General features: G+C 37.7%; 1 protein-coding gene across 1 annotated transcript; it reads right to left on the bottom strand.

Moving 5' to 3' along the window:
- On the bottom strand, positions 1–13,536 carry tas1r3 (taste receptor, type 1, member 3). The gene is made up of 9 exons (XM_084101619.1): positions 13,491–13,536; positions 6,222–6,422; positions 5,825–6,125; positions 4,608–4,964; positions 3,218–3,634; positions 2,921–3,121; positions 2,492–2,612; positions 978–1,348; positions 1–678 (listed from the first exon to the last, which is right to left on the bottom strand). The coding sequence occupies exons 2-9, from the start codon at positions 6,419–6,421 to the stop codon at positions 112–114; spliced, it is 2,535 nt and encodes an 844-aa protein (XP_083957745.1). The 5' UTR covers position 6,422; positions 13,491–13,536; the 3' UTR covers positions 1–111.
- Positions 13,537–16,453: the final 2,917 nt, after the last annotated feature.

The raw sequence follows: 16,453 nt of genomic DNA, 5'->3' as shown, positions 1-16,453 counted from the left end.
AAAGGATCATTATACAAAAATATCTGACCACAAACTACAGCGATTGACCAATCGTAATCAGGTATACCATAGAGCCCAATAATAATAATATTAATAATTTAGCAATTGTTTTTAGCTTTCTTCAGGTGGTGTTGGTGGGACCCCTTCTAAAAATGTACGAAAGTGATCATCTGTGTTGAGTTCTGGGTGTTTGACCAACAGGTGGCATTTAGGGAAGAAATAGGCCACTACCAGCCCCATGTTACTAAGTAAACTTACTCCCACTTGAGCAATAGACTTCTCTTTATCATTTAGACTTGTGTAGATGGGGATGAATATCACCCACATTACACAGTAAAACAAGGCGGAGATGGTGATATCTCTGGCCAGGTTATACTGTCCTGGCGGCTTTAGAGCCATGAAGGTGGACATAAATGACATCAGTGCCAGAAGAACATTGAAACCGAGCATCAAGCCTAAGTTTAACATGGGCTCCACTGGGCAACGCAGAAAAGTTTTCACATAGGTCACCTCCAAACTGGCCACGTATTTGGTCAGGGAGGGACCTTCTCGGGCATACCAACCGCACAGTCCCGCTTGGAGCCCGCAGCATCCCAGAATCACAAACCAGCTTCCTCGTCCTCGTAGGTTCTCCAGGTGATCGGGAGACTTTTCAGGGAACTCTGTGATGCACACAATCTGGTAAGTAAAAGATGGCAGTAGATTGTTTTATTTTGTTTTTGTTGCATTTCTTGATTGTTTTATTTTTTTGTTGCATTTCTTGTTTTAATACAGTGGTTCTATTTGGTTTTATTTCAGGACTCAGATTTTACACTGAACCTCAAGTGACGACCTATCACACAATTGTGCATTGTGAAGTACAGATGAAGTACATTTAAATTGTATCAATATTGCAATCACATGTTATTACATAATTTTTTAATTATTTATTTAATTGTATTAAATGAAAATGGCTTTTAATTTTTTTTAAAGATCACCTGAAGGGAAATGGTCAGAATGACAGAGAGGGCCACAGTGGGAAAAAAGGCGTTCAGTGGCTGCTGCAGACGGCACATGACGTCTCCCGGCTGACCCAGGAATAGCACCAGGCTTATACATTCTCCCACTAGGCTCAACAGAGCAAGGCCACTCAACGGTCCACCTGCAGTTTTCACCAGTGGAGTTCCTCTGTGCTTGAAAAATACAGCCCCTACCAATGCATGTAATGCTAGCACCAAAATTCCTCCCAGAATGAGTCCGATTGACTCATAGTTACTCCAGTCCAGGTAAGTATAGATGGGATAGACACAGCTTGTGCTTCGTAGGGTGGACCACTGGCCATTGGGACATGATGTACACTGGATGTCATCTTCCAATCAAAACAGAAGGCAGATTAAGGTCAGTCAACATCTAATGACAAAGAGCTCATAAATGCATGCTTTTTCTATTTGCTACAGGCATGTTAGATAAAGCAAGTATGTTAAAGGGATACTCCACCGGTTTTTCATATTAAACTATGTTATTCCCTTAACTAAGACGAGTTGATACATACCTCTCTCATCTCAGTGCGTGCACTCAATCGCTCTGGTGCGCGGAGACACTTTGAAAGCACTTATCTTAGTCCAGTATATTCAATGGTATCTAACAGCAATGAATTTAGAAGTGACCAAACACATCAACGTTTTCCCTATTTAAAAACAGTTACACGAGTAGTTACACGACCAAGTATGGTGACACAAAATAAAACGTGGCGCTTTTCTAAGCGGGTTAAAAAGGATAACTATAGTGTATGCTGTAATAGCACTTTTGGGAGTACTTCGACTCGGCGCAGTAAAAAGTCACGTTTGTTCTATTGACAGAAGTGAGAGGAAGAGGATCAGGCGTGACTTTTTACTGCGCCGAGTCGAAGTACTCCCAAAAGTGCTATTACTCCATACATTATAGTTATCCTTTTTAACCCACTTAGAAAAGCACCACGTTTTATTTTGTGTCACCATACTTGGTCGTGTAACTACTCGTGTTATACTCCTGTTTTTAAATAGGGAAAATGCTTATGTGTTTGGTCACTTCTAAATTCATTGCTGTTAGATACCATTGAATATACTGGGGTAAGCTAAGTGCTTTCAAAGTGTCTCCGCGTACCAGAGCGATTGAGTGCATGCACTGAGATGAGAGAGATATGTATCAACTCGTCTTAGTTAAGGGAATAACAGAGTTTAATATAAAAAAAAAAGGTGGAGTATCCCTTTAAGAGCAAATATTAACAGCCCTATTAGGATTGTTTAGAATGACTTAAAAACTGGGTCAGAAATGAATGGGCTAGGGGCAAAAATGCATTTAGGTAATACATTTTGTATAATTTATGTAGGATATTTAAAAATGCTCTAATCTCATAACATTATGGGATTATTCCATTGTTAAACATTCTTAAAATGTTCTTGGAAATAAATTCCTGTGGGCAAATATTGGCCCTTAATGCAAAAGTTCATTTCAGACCCTAGTAGTCACGCACCTGTGCTGTTTAGGAACGTTCCCTCCTTGCAGTCAATGCAGTCGAAACAGCAGGAGTGGAAGCCTTTAACTCTGCGCACTTGTCCTATCCCACATTCTGAGGAGCAAGTGGACATCGGCACCTGTTACAGAGACCATTTGTCAAGAGGTGCAGGCTCTGTGATGTACACCAGAACCAGTCACAAGTTTGGACACACCTACTCATTCTCTATTATTACAATTTTACACATTTTAGAATAATAGTTAAAATAACAGTAAAATGTTTCAAAAACATTTGAAAGAAATTCATATATAAGCATTATATATTATTAGTCTATAAAACTAATTGTAAGCATTTAAGATCATGAGAAAGTGTTTCAGAACTATTGACTGGTTGTAAAACAAGTTGAAGCAATTTAAATTACAATACAAATATTTGTTTCATTCGTACCTTTCCGTTTTTCGTGTGCCATTTTATGTCTTTATCAATTGTGAGGTTCTGATAAAAGTTTCCAATTTCATCAAAGTGCACAGTGGTGTCATTAAAGATCCATTGCATAACATCGTAGCCAAAATTTGGATTACCCTCTTTATCAAACTGAAAATTGACTCCCTTTATATCTACAGAAACTTTTTGTAGTTTCTTTAACAGCTGTAGGAAAGATCATATATTGTTCTATTAGTATACTCTTAATCTTGTAGGCTAAAACAAGCAGATTTACAGAAAGAGATGCTTGCGTGTGATTACCTGCCATGGATAGACTTTGTCAGTCTTGGGATTTAGAGCACAGCGGGTGGCATTACATCCAAGCAAGTCATGCAGTGCGTATGCAGCACAATAGATGGCAGTATACACACTGAAAACTGACCACTGCACAAGTTTTCCCTCTACCATGCTCACGTTGGCTTGGGTTAGGAAGCTGCAGCTTGGGCAAGGGTTGTCCAGAGGGGAGATTTCTGTATTAGGCTCCTGGGGCATTTGTGTCTCCTCCATTTTTTTGAAGAGCTCACGGATATAGGGAGTGAATAGGTCTATAGGTCTGGCGATGTCTGCAAACGCCAGGACTGTGCCTATTCTGTTGATGCCGGGCAGGGTGGATACACCATCATTCAGAGACCATGCAGTGCTTGCCACCCAAACGGCTGTTATGTTTCGTTTGATTACCTGGTCAGGCAGTGATGACAAGAACATTTAGAATCACCAAAACCTGCATGCTTATTCAGAATATAAAGAAGTGAATAAAAAAGAGAACAAGAATTACATATTAATATTTTTCCCTGAAGCCCACTTATAATATTTCCGGCACCTATATAGTTTCATAATTTAGTTTTGTGACCATTTTCTACTCTCTTTTTGAGCCTTAAATTTAAACAGGCTGTTTTAGAATGCATCTTTGCATTCCTCTGCACTGCTTTTCATGGTTTTAAACATGCCCTAGATGGATGTCTCGCGTCTCGTGGCACAAAAACGGCAGTGCTCAATTTACTGTAGTTTAAAAATGCCTCAAGAAAGACCATGCATTTTTTTTCCCATTCCACTGTCCAGCATCTTACACTCTTAAACAGAAAACATGTTTTTTGAACAACCCCTAAATGTTTATGTGAACATCCTCTTAGCAGGCGAAATGAGTAACAGCCCCATACTTTAATTTACATTTATTAATTTAGCAGATATTTTTATCCGAAAGGACTTACAAATCACAAGCAATTTTTTATAACAGTGAGCAAAATTTGTAGTGCACAATGTGAGTTTTAAAGAAAGTGCTCTTGTTTATGGGTAATAGATTTGGTAAGCAGTGTTTTCTTGAAAGTTGTGATGTGAGGTTGGCAGCTTGTTTTACCAAAGAGGAAGAACAGTTTTGTGCTTCTTTTTGAAGGGATAGCAATAAAATAAAGCCTCTATTAAATTAGCTGTGCTTGGTGTCATGTTAACGTATTTGGGAATCCAACAATTTTGGAACGAGGCTATTTTGCAACTTCTAATTGAATGGTCTTTTTTGGTTTGGCCAGAAAGTTTACAGTTCTGAATCTACAGTATAATTTTAGAGCATTGCAAACTCCTGTACTTCAAAAGATCAAATATTTTTTGCACAACATGGCCCTTTTAAAGTTGCAAACAATTATTATTATTTTATTACCTCTTTGAAGAAGTCTCTGGCTGGCGTGGGGAGAGAGAAAACAACCACCACCCCCACTTTGGCATCCACAATACGATTGAGAATCTCTGTTATCATTGGCTCTGGATTACTGTACATAGGTATCAAACCCTGATATGCCACACAGATGGACTCATCATTGGCCATGCTGGAAAAATCCTGCTGACCCTGCTGTCCGTATTCATCGTCACTACCTACTACTGACACCCAGTTCCACCCAAACACTTTCAGAAGCTTCACCATGGCCACAACCTGCAAGCGATCACTGGGAACTGTGCGCATGAAGGACGGGAAGGTCTCCTTGTCACCGAACACGTTGCTGGTGGCACCATAGCTAATCTAAGATCAAGCAATTAGAGATAAATTAAAACAGGAATTAAAATAAAGAAAAAACAGAGAGAGCATCCCAGATTGAGTATGAAATTGCTAGTTAAGATTACAAAAACAATTCCAACAATATATCTGGTAAAAGTACATGCATTATATTTGCTACAAATATATATTTCCCCCCCAAAATGAATTATTTTTACCGTAACACCTTACAATAGCATTAGCTAACATAAACTAACAACGAGCAATATATTTTTAAAGTATTTATTCATCTTTGTTAATGTTAGTAAAAATCTAATTGTTCATAGTTTGTTCATGTTAGTTCACAGTGCATCAACAAATGTTAACAAATACAACTTTGGATTTTAAAAATGTTTTAGTAAATATTGAAATTACAATTGACTTAGAATAATAAATGTGGTAAAAGTATTGTTTATTTTTGTTTCATGTTAACGAATATATTTAAAAAAGTTATTGTGTGCACATCCCACCATCTGGCAGGTGCTGGACAAAAAAGACTACTGAATTGAAAAGATTGAAATGTCCGCAACATTGCTACTTACTCCCATATTTTAATAAAAAAGCAACGTTTCGACCCTACTGGGTCTAAGAAGACCCAGTAGGGTCGAAACGTTGCTTTTTTATTAAAATATGGGAGTAAGTAGCAGTGTTGCGGACATTTCAATCTTTTCAACGAATATATTTAACTAATGTTAACAAATGAAACCTTTTTGTAAAGTGTTAGCTTTTTACAGTATTTTTGGTTTTTCATTGTATATGGTAAGGTAATTTTAGAACTAAAAAGTTAGAACCAATTTTTTTTATGAAATCTTACATTTCATCCTCTAACGCTTTTAATGGCAACTCACCAATGGCATCAGAAAAAACCCAATCAGCTTGCCAATGACTGAGACCATCTCAGAGTTGTTTGGCCCTATGATAGCTATAACACGAGTCTTGTAGTCAGTGTAGTTACAGGTGATGTCCAGCTCCTCTGTTGATTCCTTCGTGAGAAGCTGGAGGACAGGTCTCATGACAACGGCTGATTGCGTGCATGAGTCGTAACTCTCAAATCCTAGTATGATTCCTGGTAGAAGCTCCTCTATAGAGTTGATCTCATCCACAGAGAACTTCATCACCAATGCGAGAGACAGACCAAATGTGCTTATACTGCCAAAACAGAAGGATTAAAGGTGATTTCAAGGAGAGAAGCTTTTTAAAAGTTTGTAGACTACGTGGTCAATGTGGCTTTCTCAAAGATTTTACCTGTTGCACTCAAGATCGTCAGGCTTCACCCGTTTGCTCAGATCGCTTGTGAGTTTGTTAATGGGGAAAAGTCCTCCTATCAGAATGTCTCCAGGGGATTTGAAAAGACTTGTTGAGATTTTCTCAAACCATGATGGATTTTTGCTGAGTCCAGACCCCAGAATGCCACAGAGCACCAGAAGTGTCCACTTCTTAGTCATTCTGGAGGGTAAACCATCCAGGAAGCATGAAGATATGTATCATGGAAATTGATAAATGAAAGTGAAATAGCTGGACTGACCTCAGTGGAAGTATTGCTTAGGCTCTTCTTGTTTTGATGTGTCGTGATTCTCTCAGTGGCGAGAGATTATGATGGTTAGATGGTCAACCGAGTATGTGAGTAATATGCCCCACCCCACACTTGCTTTGCTTTGTAAATTAAGGGTCAACATCAAGTTTCAGTCCGGCTTCACTTGGAAATGTTCTGGTCTCACCTCAACGTTCAAGTACGTTTCAAATGACCTTGGTAATTCGCAGAGTACATTTTTTAATATAATTAACATATTTTTTAGTATAAGGGGTTGTTCACTCTGTGCTATTTTGTTAAAAGCTGGTCCTTTCCAGTAGAATTTCATCTCATTGTTTTTTTCAGCACACTGTTTTTAAGACACTATCAAGTTAAACTTTAAAAAAAACTGCTTTTTTTGCTTTCTTATTTTGCTGTCTTGCTGCTTTTTACTGCAAAGCTACTAAATATCTGCAGCAAAGGTCAGAGGATTTTTTATGCATTGGGTAGAAAGTTATTGTTTGTGTACTTAAAATATATGAGTCAAAGGAAATCTGGGTGTTGTTTCCCAGTCACAGTACAGTATGTTCAGAAACACTTTGTGTAGTGCAGTGAAAGAACACAAGCACAGAAAAGAGATCTGGTACAAAAAAATATGAGTTGAATAAACAATTGAAATGTGGTGACTTGCACAATGCATTCATACAGAAATTTCCATAGTATTTGTTTGTGGATTTGATAGAAAGTGCTTCATGATGGATTATAGCTCATGCATGAATAGCGAATCAAACATTGAAAGACAGCAAGAACTAAGGAAGTATTTATATTACTTTTTAAATTACTTAATGGCCAACCCATTTTAATAATGAATGATTTTTTTAAAGATTTATTTTAAACATACCTATCAGTGATTTGATAGAATTGTTTTTGTGACCTTAAACTCATATGGATATTATTGAATATTAAAATAAGGATTTCTATTCCGTGTCTATTGTATTTGCAAGTTATGTAGTCACATACATACTCTACTTAATACTGTGGGTGCTAAATGGGTTTACATAAGTGTAACATCAGGCGTATAATGTCAAAACTAGCGGTCAGATATTTGCATGCAATTTTGACTGTTGTTAAGATGAACTTACATTGAATTCCCGTCCTAGCCACATTTTTACAAGTGCTTTGCATACATTTGGAGTAGGGTGCCTATCATTTTTCTCTTACATTTTCATTGGTGTTAGTTTTTGTTTATATCTTATTTTGTAAATCTCAAACAGGATTATTGTAGTTGAACAGATTGAATCCAGATGATGAATAGATTCATCTTTATGATTGGCCTAGTGTAAATACATGAGCAGTTAATTATGAGTTAATCTGTCAATTATGAATGACATAAATAGTTAATTCACTGAAATGAGAAACATTTGAGTGATCTATTGGATAGAGACATATTTCTGTTGCATATAAATGGAACAAAAGCTCCCTTGCACCTTGATATGACATTTTAAAAACTCTCTCGCTTCTGCCGACCTTAATCCATTATATCTCTTGTCACTAACCAGCAGAGGTCTAAATTATGTTTTAATTGAAGATTAGTAAGCAAGGTCTTCTCTAAAATGAAAAAAGGGACAAAAACTTCTTTATCTCCCTGGAGATCTTGACATCAACCGGTAAAGGCACACAAACATCTATCCCGTTTTTAATCTGCCTCAAAGCATTTTGCTACCTTTGATCATTTACTTTTGCTTTCTCTCTTTTTTAGTTTGTACGTATATTGCACATATATGCTTTCTTTTTTTAAAGATAAGAAGGTCGCTGACTGGAACATATGATATAAAACAAATTGTTTCCTTCAGTTTGTTTTGGGTTTGATGTTCAGATGTAGATGTCAGCATAGGGGTATTTGTATGTTGCCCTGTTGCAGAAGAAGCTGCATGTTTGGACGGCCTTCCTCGAGTGCACCGCATGGGTGTGTTTTAAACATGCGTAGGTGGATCTTACACCTTCCCACTTCCTGCATGCGTAGGTGTTGATGAGCAGGTGTGTGCGTAGGTGTGGGTTTGGATGAGTTACTATGAAGCTACACATTTGTGGTTTGTTTTATGCTCTGAGGCTGCATTAAACATGGTTTTAGGTTTATAGTTGATTCTTTAAAACTATGTCAACCCCCCCCCACATTACCCCCCCCCCCCCCCACGCACACACACATTACCCCCCCCCCATATACTCAGTCAAACAGGACAATATTTTGGCATCTACAGTAACACTGTAAATTGTAGTTTTATGACTTTTTTTGGTCATGTCCGCTTCACTGTCATAAAAAAACATTGGTAGCTTTAGTGGTACAACAGGTTGTTATTGTGGCAGTAATTTAAAAGGTACTTTTGGCAGTCTTAGGTACTTTTGTACCTTATATGCCACTAAAATGTGCATATTAGTATTAATTTGCATAATTTAGGGGGAGATAAAACATGTATCTGGCCTCAAAATTAATTTCAAAAGGAAGTTTGTCAACATAGGAAAGTTAATTTAGTTTGTCAAAACATTTTCATGTTTGTCATACTTTTAAGAGATACTCTCAACAGAATAATGGTATAACCCTTTTCAGGGCTTGCACGTAAAATTTTAGTTATCAACCCAGGTCCTTAATAACTAGGCTGCCCCTCATACACCATTTTTTAACACTTTTTGAAGTGAATACTCTTACACTTTCTTTAGTCAGATTTTTAATTCATCCATTAGCATTTAAAAAGTTTCCAACATGCTAACATTGTGAAAAAGAAAATGCATTTGTATGTTCTTTGAAAGATTATGTCTATTTTGCATACAAATCCTTTAACACGGTCAAAAGCACTGACCTATCACGTATCATCTGGTACCGCACACTTGTTTCACCACAGGAAGCCACTAGGTGGCAGAACAGTGCAAACTGCATGCAGTGAACATGGGTTGAGTATGCATCTTAGCATGCGTCCTGATGTGCCCTGCTTGCACAGTATTCAAGAGTACTGCTCATTAAAGTGGTTAACAACCGCATGCTCTTACTGTTTGTTCCGATAAACAAACATATATACACAAGGTAAAGAAGGTTAATGCACATTTATCAGCTGAATATGTTCATTTAATCTGATTAAGGAAATGAGTGATAGAGGCATATGGATCTGTGATATGCACAGAGAGGGCAAAAAAGACATGCGTGGGTGGACGCTGATGGCCTCGGGGCCGTACAAGGGTACTCTCTGTAGGCAGAGTGTGTTTGGACAGCTGATATCATGGGTTAAATGTACCTGCGTTCAGGGAACGGAGATGTGACCGGTTATGAGTCTGTTTGTCCTATCAGCAGATAATTACTCTGTCAACATCATGTGTGTTTGGTTTGTTCCCTGGTGTCTAGTTTAAGCCTGAGATTTTACAGCTTGCGTAAGAATGTTCTGCTGCCGCTATTGCTAGGTTTACTGCTTGTTGTGGTGTGTAGGATTGTATTTTCAGTAAAGAACAAATGCATGAGGAAACTGTTCCAAAGAGCATCAGTTTACCAACGTCAGAGAAGGTGCACAGTTGCATTTGGAAGCAGTATAGAGTGTGTGAGCATTTCGGGGAGTGCTGAAAGCTAGTGCTGAGATCTCCCAGAATGCTGTTCTAGCCTGATTCCCTGTGGACTCACTGCCTTGTTCTGTTGAACTTCCATTTGTGTTGCATCCAAACCCCCCCGCTCTCACTAGACCCCTCATGCTCGTCTTGCTCTCTCTTTCTCTCTCCCCCTGTGAATGGTTGGATGAGTCCAGCTCTAATCTCCATCAGCGCACCCAGAGAACACTGGGCTCGTTGTCAACACGCTGGCTAGATCCACCACAGTCGCTGACAAATTATTAACTAGACTCTCGTTCTCTGCCTCACTTGATCCTTACTCTGCTCTTTTTCCTACTTGCTTTGAAAATCCTTCTCCTTAAGCATGCTATTTTGTCTTCATATATGTCTTATAGGACTAAAACAATGCTCTGCAATATGTTTGCATGTATGCATAAGTTCTTTGGCACATGTCTTACATTTGATAATACTGGTCAAGGGTTTATACAGTAAAATACAGTAGTGAAATTGCACACAGCACCTTTAAGGAAAAGTACCGGTATGCTTGCAACTGCAGCAATTGCATCACCTGCAGGGTTTGAGATAAGATTGCAAAGTGCAAATAAGAACACCGTGTTAACATGATTCTAGAACTGTTTAGTTGGATGAGAAGAAATGCTAGTTTATACAGATTGGAAATAAGGTTTATTTTGACAGTCCAAATTTTACTAGTTGGCCTGCTACTTTGTTTTATATAAAATTCTGTTTTTATGTGAGTCAGTTATTATTTAATCGGGTGTATGCATTAGGACATGTGGTATTCTAACGCGTAATAAAAGAAAATGCGTGTTTTGTGTTAAGTGTTTTAGTGATGATTTTGTGTGTTGGCTAAGCCTGCCACCCGCAGTTAAACACATAAGACTCATCCTTGTTTCCTGTTGTCCCCCTTTATCTACAGTTGTCTGACCTGTTCTTCTGGTTCACATGGGCTGTGTGTTACTGTATGCACTTTGTGTGTGTCTATGTATGTGTGTGACTCACACGCACATACACACACACATGCATAGTCATGGGCAAAAACGCAACTAAACATTAACACACTTAAACACGTACAGCATATATTGTAATGTACCAAAATGTTATACATGTAGCTAGATACTAACCCATGCCACATATCAAATTCAAACTCTTTAATTAAAATCAAACAGCTTGACAGAAGAGGGAGGAGGTAAAGAAAACAAAACAACCGGAATAAAAATATATGAGATATATAGAGACAGCAAATCTGTTGCACATCATAAACTCAAAGTGCAGGAAAAAAATTTTTTTGTTTGTATACTGCAGTGAGTAACTTCCAGGTTGGCACAAAATGATTGGTCAATTCCGAGCTGCCCCGTCCACACCATGGTCAACCCTTCTACCTCTTTGTGTTCAAGGTAAGAAACAATTTCTACATCAGACCAAACAGGATTGCAAACAGAATGACTGTTTACAGAGTCAAACGCTGTAACAGATTTCTCAGTACACTATTTCAGTAATATATGTAGGCATCATATTCCAAAAAATATCTCTTGCAGCTGCTTTAGTTGGTTGGCATATTGCACCTCAGTTTGTAAACTACAACAAAGCTGCATATAAACAGAACTGCCTCTTTCGGTAATAAACATATGACATCCAAGGTCATTATTAGGTTACATACAAATCGCATACACCTTAAATGCACTTTAAGTTGATTTAGGTAAAAGAATGTTGGAAATGTGTTAACGAGATTGTCTAGTGTGCCATGTTGTCTGTTAGAGCAGTTGTATCTTTAATCACTTCAAAAAATAATCACAGTTTTTACTTATAATGTGTTTTTAGAGAGAGAGAGAGAGAGAGAGAGAGAGAGAGAGGGAGGTAAAGTGAGAGTGAGTGATTTATCTAGTGGACTAAACCTGGTTCCCGCTCTGTGTTATAATTATACAGCATTTCATCAGTTCTAGATGAGCTCAGAATTGAACACCCAATTGTCACCTACAAATATAGAAGCTGTGATGAGCAGTCTAACCCTGCAACAAGAATAGTTGCTTCTTACCGACACACATACATGTATAATCCGCTCTAAGCCTCCCACTTGGCATGCACACTTGAATGAATTCAGCACTGCTCATTTAATTTAATTTTTAGATGTAATGAAGCATACATTATGAGCTGTCGTAATTTATTGCAGCTGCTCCCTACTGTAAAATAGTAAATCATTAGGCTCCTCCATGACCATTAGGGACCTCCAGCAACCTCCATTATAGTTACAGACTGCAGTTTGTGAATCTTCTGCAGCTATTGTTCTTGAAATGTATTCGAATCTGTGAATCATGTAGCTGTTAATATTGAAGAAACTGGCTTTAAACTTGTGCTTGTGGAACAAAAGTTTAAGGAAAGCTTTTATGAAAAGGACCAATTTTTGGGCATTCCTGTAGCTCCAACAGTAGACATGGTGCAAGCATTGGCAAGGTCATGGATCAATGTATACCTTGAATACAATGTCGCTTTGGATAAAAGTGTCTACCAAACGCATAAATGTAAGTGTTTGGCTGCTAGTTACTGAGGCATCCTTCTAGTAAGAAAGAGTAGATTGTAAAAATGTTAATTTTAGCGTCGTGATGACAAGTTTTGTGGGTGGTTGATTGGTGGTTTCAGGTTATTATTTAGTGGGAAATCTTTAGAAAAGATTTGAGGTAGTTTGTTTCACGTCTGTAGCACAAACAGTGTTTGTGTTTAAGGGTTTATTTATTACAATAATAATAATAATAGTGATGCTTCCACAGAATCCACAGAAAGATTTCACACCACTTGTTTAACACTTGTACAATCAAAGCACTAGTTCAAAGGAGTTCCCAAAACCCAGTTAAGACAAGCAATAAGAATGACCTCTGCGAGTTAGTGTTCAGCATAATTGCATGGACCTCCACAGGTAGTTTTTCTTGGAAATTTGTAGCACAAAACCCTGTCATTTAAAGCACAGGTAACCTGGAGCAGCCTATGGGTAAACGGGTGAAAACATTCTAGGTTAATTGAGAACTGTACGTGAACCCCTGTGTTGTAGCCACAGGCTGAAGACAAAAGGATTGCGTGTGTGCATGTGTAAGTGCAATTATCAGGCTTATGTAAGAGTTTAAGCGGCCCTGGAGCGGTCAGGCATGCAAGTGTTTCTCTGTCCTTTTCTAGATCAGTGGTCCATACAGGACATTAATGGATAGATTTAAATTGGAGAGTGTTGCCGATCTTTCCAGTCTACAAGGTACTCATAATTTAAAATAATACAATGTGACATTTAAAAATAGCTGCATCAGTGCTGCTACTTTTAGTTACTTCACCGCACAGTTACAGAATATATAACATGTTTTTCATGTTTTTCCATCTTTCTACGTGAATATTGAAAATTCCAATTTCGGAAATCTCACCTGTTGAGACTCTTTCGCAGCCCCTCTGACTCATGTAACCACTTTTCCCCGGATCCACACCTGCAGTCTGGAAACGGTAGGCTTTTTTTAGATGCTTTTTTCACCCCAGGCTTTTTTAAGCTTATTGGAACAGATCTGGATTTGATTTCGCCACTGTCCTGTTCATTCAAGGCAGTCTGATATTACCTAACTGGTTGTGAGTCACAAGACCCTTTATGCCTCATACATTCTCAGAAGCCTTCAATAGAATGGAGGGATTTTAATTATACTCCAGGTGAGCGGTTAGTCATCTGTCAGATGTGTAGACACATCCTGTATGACAGATAGGAGAATAATATTCTCATTAAAAAAAATTATAATTGTAGCATAAGAGTGGGCGTTTTGTGCTACCGTCTGACTTTATGAGACTAAATCTCCTGCAGTGAGATCACGCTATGCCAATTTGGAAACAAAACATTCATTAAACGTGTGATTTTTATTACAGGGCTAATTTCAGTGCAAAGATAGCCTGGGGTGGAAATTATAATGGAGGAAGAATGTTACAAGGATGAACAATGTATAGTTGGTACCATTAAAGGATTAGTTCACCCAGAAATAAAACATTGTCATCATTTGTCATAATTTACCCCATGTGGTTTCAAACCTGTATGACTTCCTTTGTTCTGTGGAACATAAAAATAGCCTTACTGTTTTTGTCATCCATACTATTGATATCTATGGGCTCCAATGTTATTTGGTTCCGAACATTCTTTAAAATATCTTCTTTTCTGTTCCACAAAATAAAAAATGCAAACAGGTTTATGATGACATTATTTTTGCTTGGACTATCCCTTTAAATACAGGCAATTCTTGGATTCTACATGTACCCCCTATAACGAGCGAAATCTTCAATTTGATGTATTTAATACCTCAGTTGTATCTCTTAGACAACAATGAGATTAAATGAAGTTCATTGTTTCTAAGATTTTTCTCTTATGAAGTTTCATAAGAGATCCTCACAAACTGTGATCAGATTTGTCAAGAAGATTTCAGTATATGAACTCATCATTATTATCATCAAATTCTTCCAGAACAAAATTGTCTGGGCTACTGTATGCTATCCTCATTAAAGGGATAATTCACCCAAAAATGAAAATTAGCCCATGATTTACTCACCCTGAAGCCATCCTAGGTGTGAATATGGATATTTTTCTTACACGAACACATCGCTTCACTTCAGAAGGCCTTTATTAACCCACCAGAGCCGTGTCGAGCACTTTTATCATGGATGGGTGCGCTTTGATGGACTTATATAAAAAAATATACCCGTTCACTCCCATTATAAAGCTTGGAAGAGCCAGGACATTTTTTAATATAACTCCGATTGTATTAGTCTGAAAGAAGAATGTCATATACACCTAGGATGGCTTCAGGTTGAGTAAATCATGGGCTAATTTTCATTTTTGGGTGAACTATCCCTTTAATTGTGTAGCTCTATAGTCTGACTGTGCATCAACAATAAGGGTTATGTGCAACTTAACTTTTGTATTCTGTAAAACAGATCGCATTGCTTCCGGTTCAGGTCTTTTGTGTGTGCTTTGTGAAAAAATGAGCTGTTTTACTCGATAACTTAAAAAGAGCGAGCAAAGATGAGCATAACCAATGTCCCTTGCATATGCATATTAATAAGTTGCATAAGTTTTTTCATTTTTCTTCTTCACTCTAATGTTTAGATATTTAAATAGAATAAAACACCTATAACAAAGAGAACTAGGTAGTTTAGCTGATTACCTTAAAAGTCCATAGATATGAGCATTCAGTTCATCAGACGCTATTTTCTTCTGGAAACAAACTTTGTTGCATTATTTTCCTGTTATCTCTGTAAAGCTGTTTTCAAACAATCTGTATTGTAAAAAGCACTATATATATAAATGTGACTTGACTTGACTTATTTTTAATTATTTTGGTGCCAGGGCCAGCTGAGAGCTGTCAAGGAAAGGACACAGAAGGTGACTGAACACTGAAGCATGCAAGTTTAGCTTAACAAGATGACATGAAAAACTGCTCCAAAATGGGTTTTGTAGCCTGGTGACTTTTGGCAGTAAAACATGAAATTCTGTCATCTGAAAAGGTGGAGGAGGTGATAAGAATCTGATTTGCCTGCAGTCATGCAAGATCTTTATCTAATTGTAACTTGTCTGTTTTCCGGTATGGCAAATCTGTAGCATTCAAGTGCTTATATAAATAAAAAAATTGAATGAATTGTCAGGTTGATGTCAGATGAGGATGATATCATCCAACATTTTTTAAAACAAACTAGCTGTGCACGCTTCTCAAACAATAGTCCATCTCCTTTAGTTTACCTCCCTTCACTTTGTAGTGCCTGATGACTCAATCAGTTCTTTTGACTCTCAAGGTGGTTTACGTCACAATGGCCATCTTACAGGAAATTCCACATGACTTGAGTGCTGATCACAATAGCACTCAATGTCACTTTACAAATGGATTGTGCCAAAATGATACACGTGTCATTTGTCCTTCCAAGGCAAAGAATCAATGGCTGTAGCCTCAGTTTAAATGGTGAAATGATCTGTTCGTAAGCAAAGATCCCAGAAGCTGTGCTTATGTTGATGAACAGTACCAGAGCGGACGTGTATGTGTATTCGATCTGGGTGGTATTGTGTGAGTGTATATATATCATGCAAAGTTAGAAAAGAATCCACCAAGGTTTTGGTAAATTTGACCATTTATATGGCAATGGGCAGGACTATTTCATGTTATTTACGCATGTACGACAAAGAAACATGAACTAATGCAAAAAAACAAAAGCGTAACGTCTCAAAATTTAACAAGGAAGAACTTTCACAACTTAATATACAACTTGTGCAGTTACAAGTCATAGGTATGTGTATATAAGCTGTACGGCTCATTCAATCAAAATGTACTATTTAGAGTGGTACTATCTGTTTTTTCCCCCAATATAT

This window comes from Abramis brama (genome assembly GCF_963993115.1).
Source record: "Abramis brama genome assembly, chromosome: 23".
Taxonomy (NCBI): Eukaryota; Metazoa; Chordata; class Actinopteri; order Cypriniformes; family Leuciscidae; genus Abramis; species Abramis brama.
This window is presented reverse-complemented; position numbering and strand designations above follow the sequence as displayed.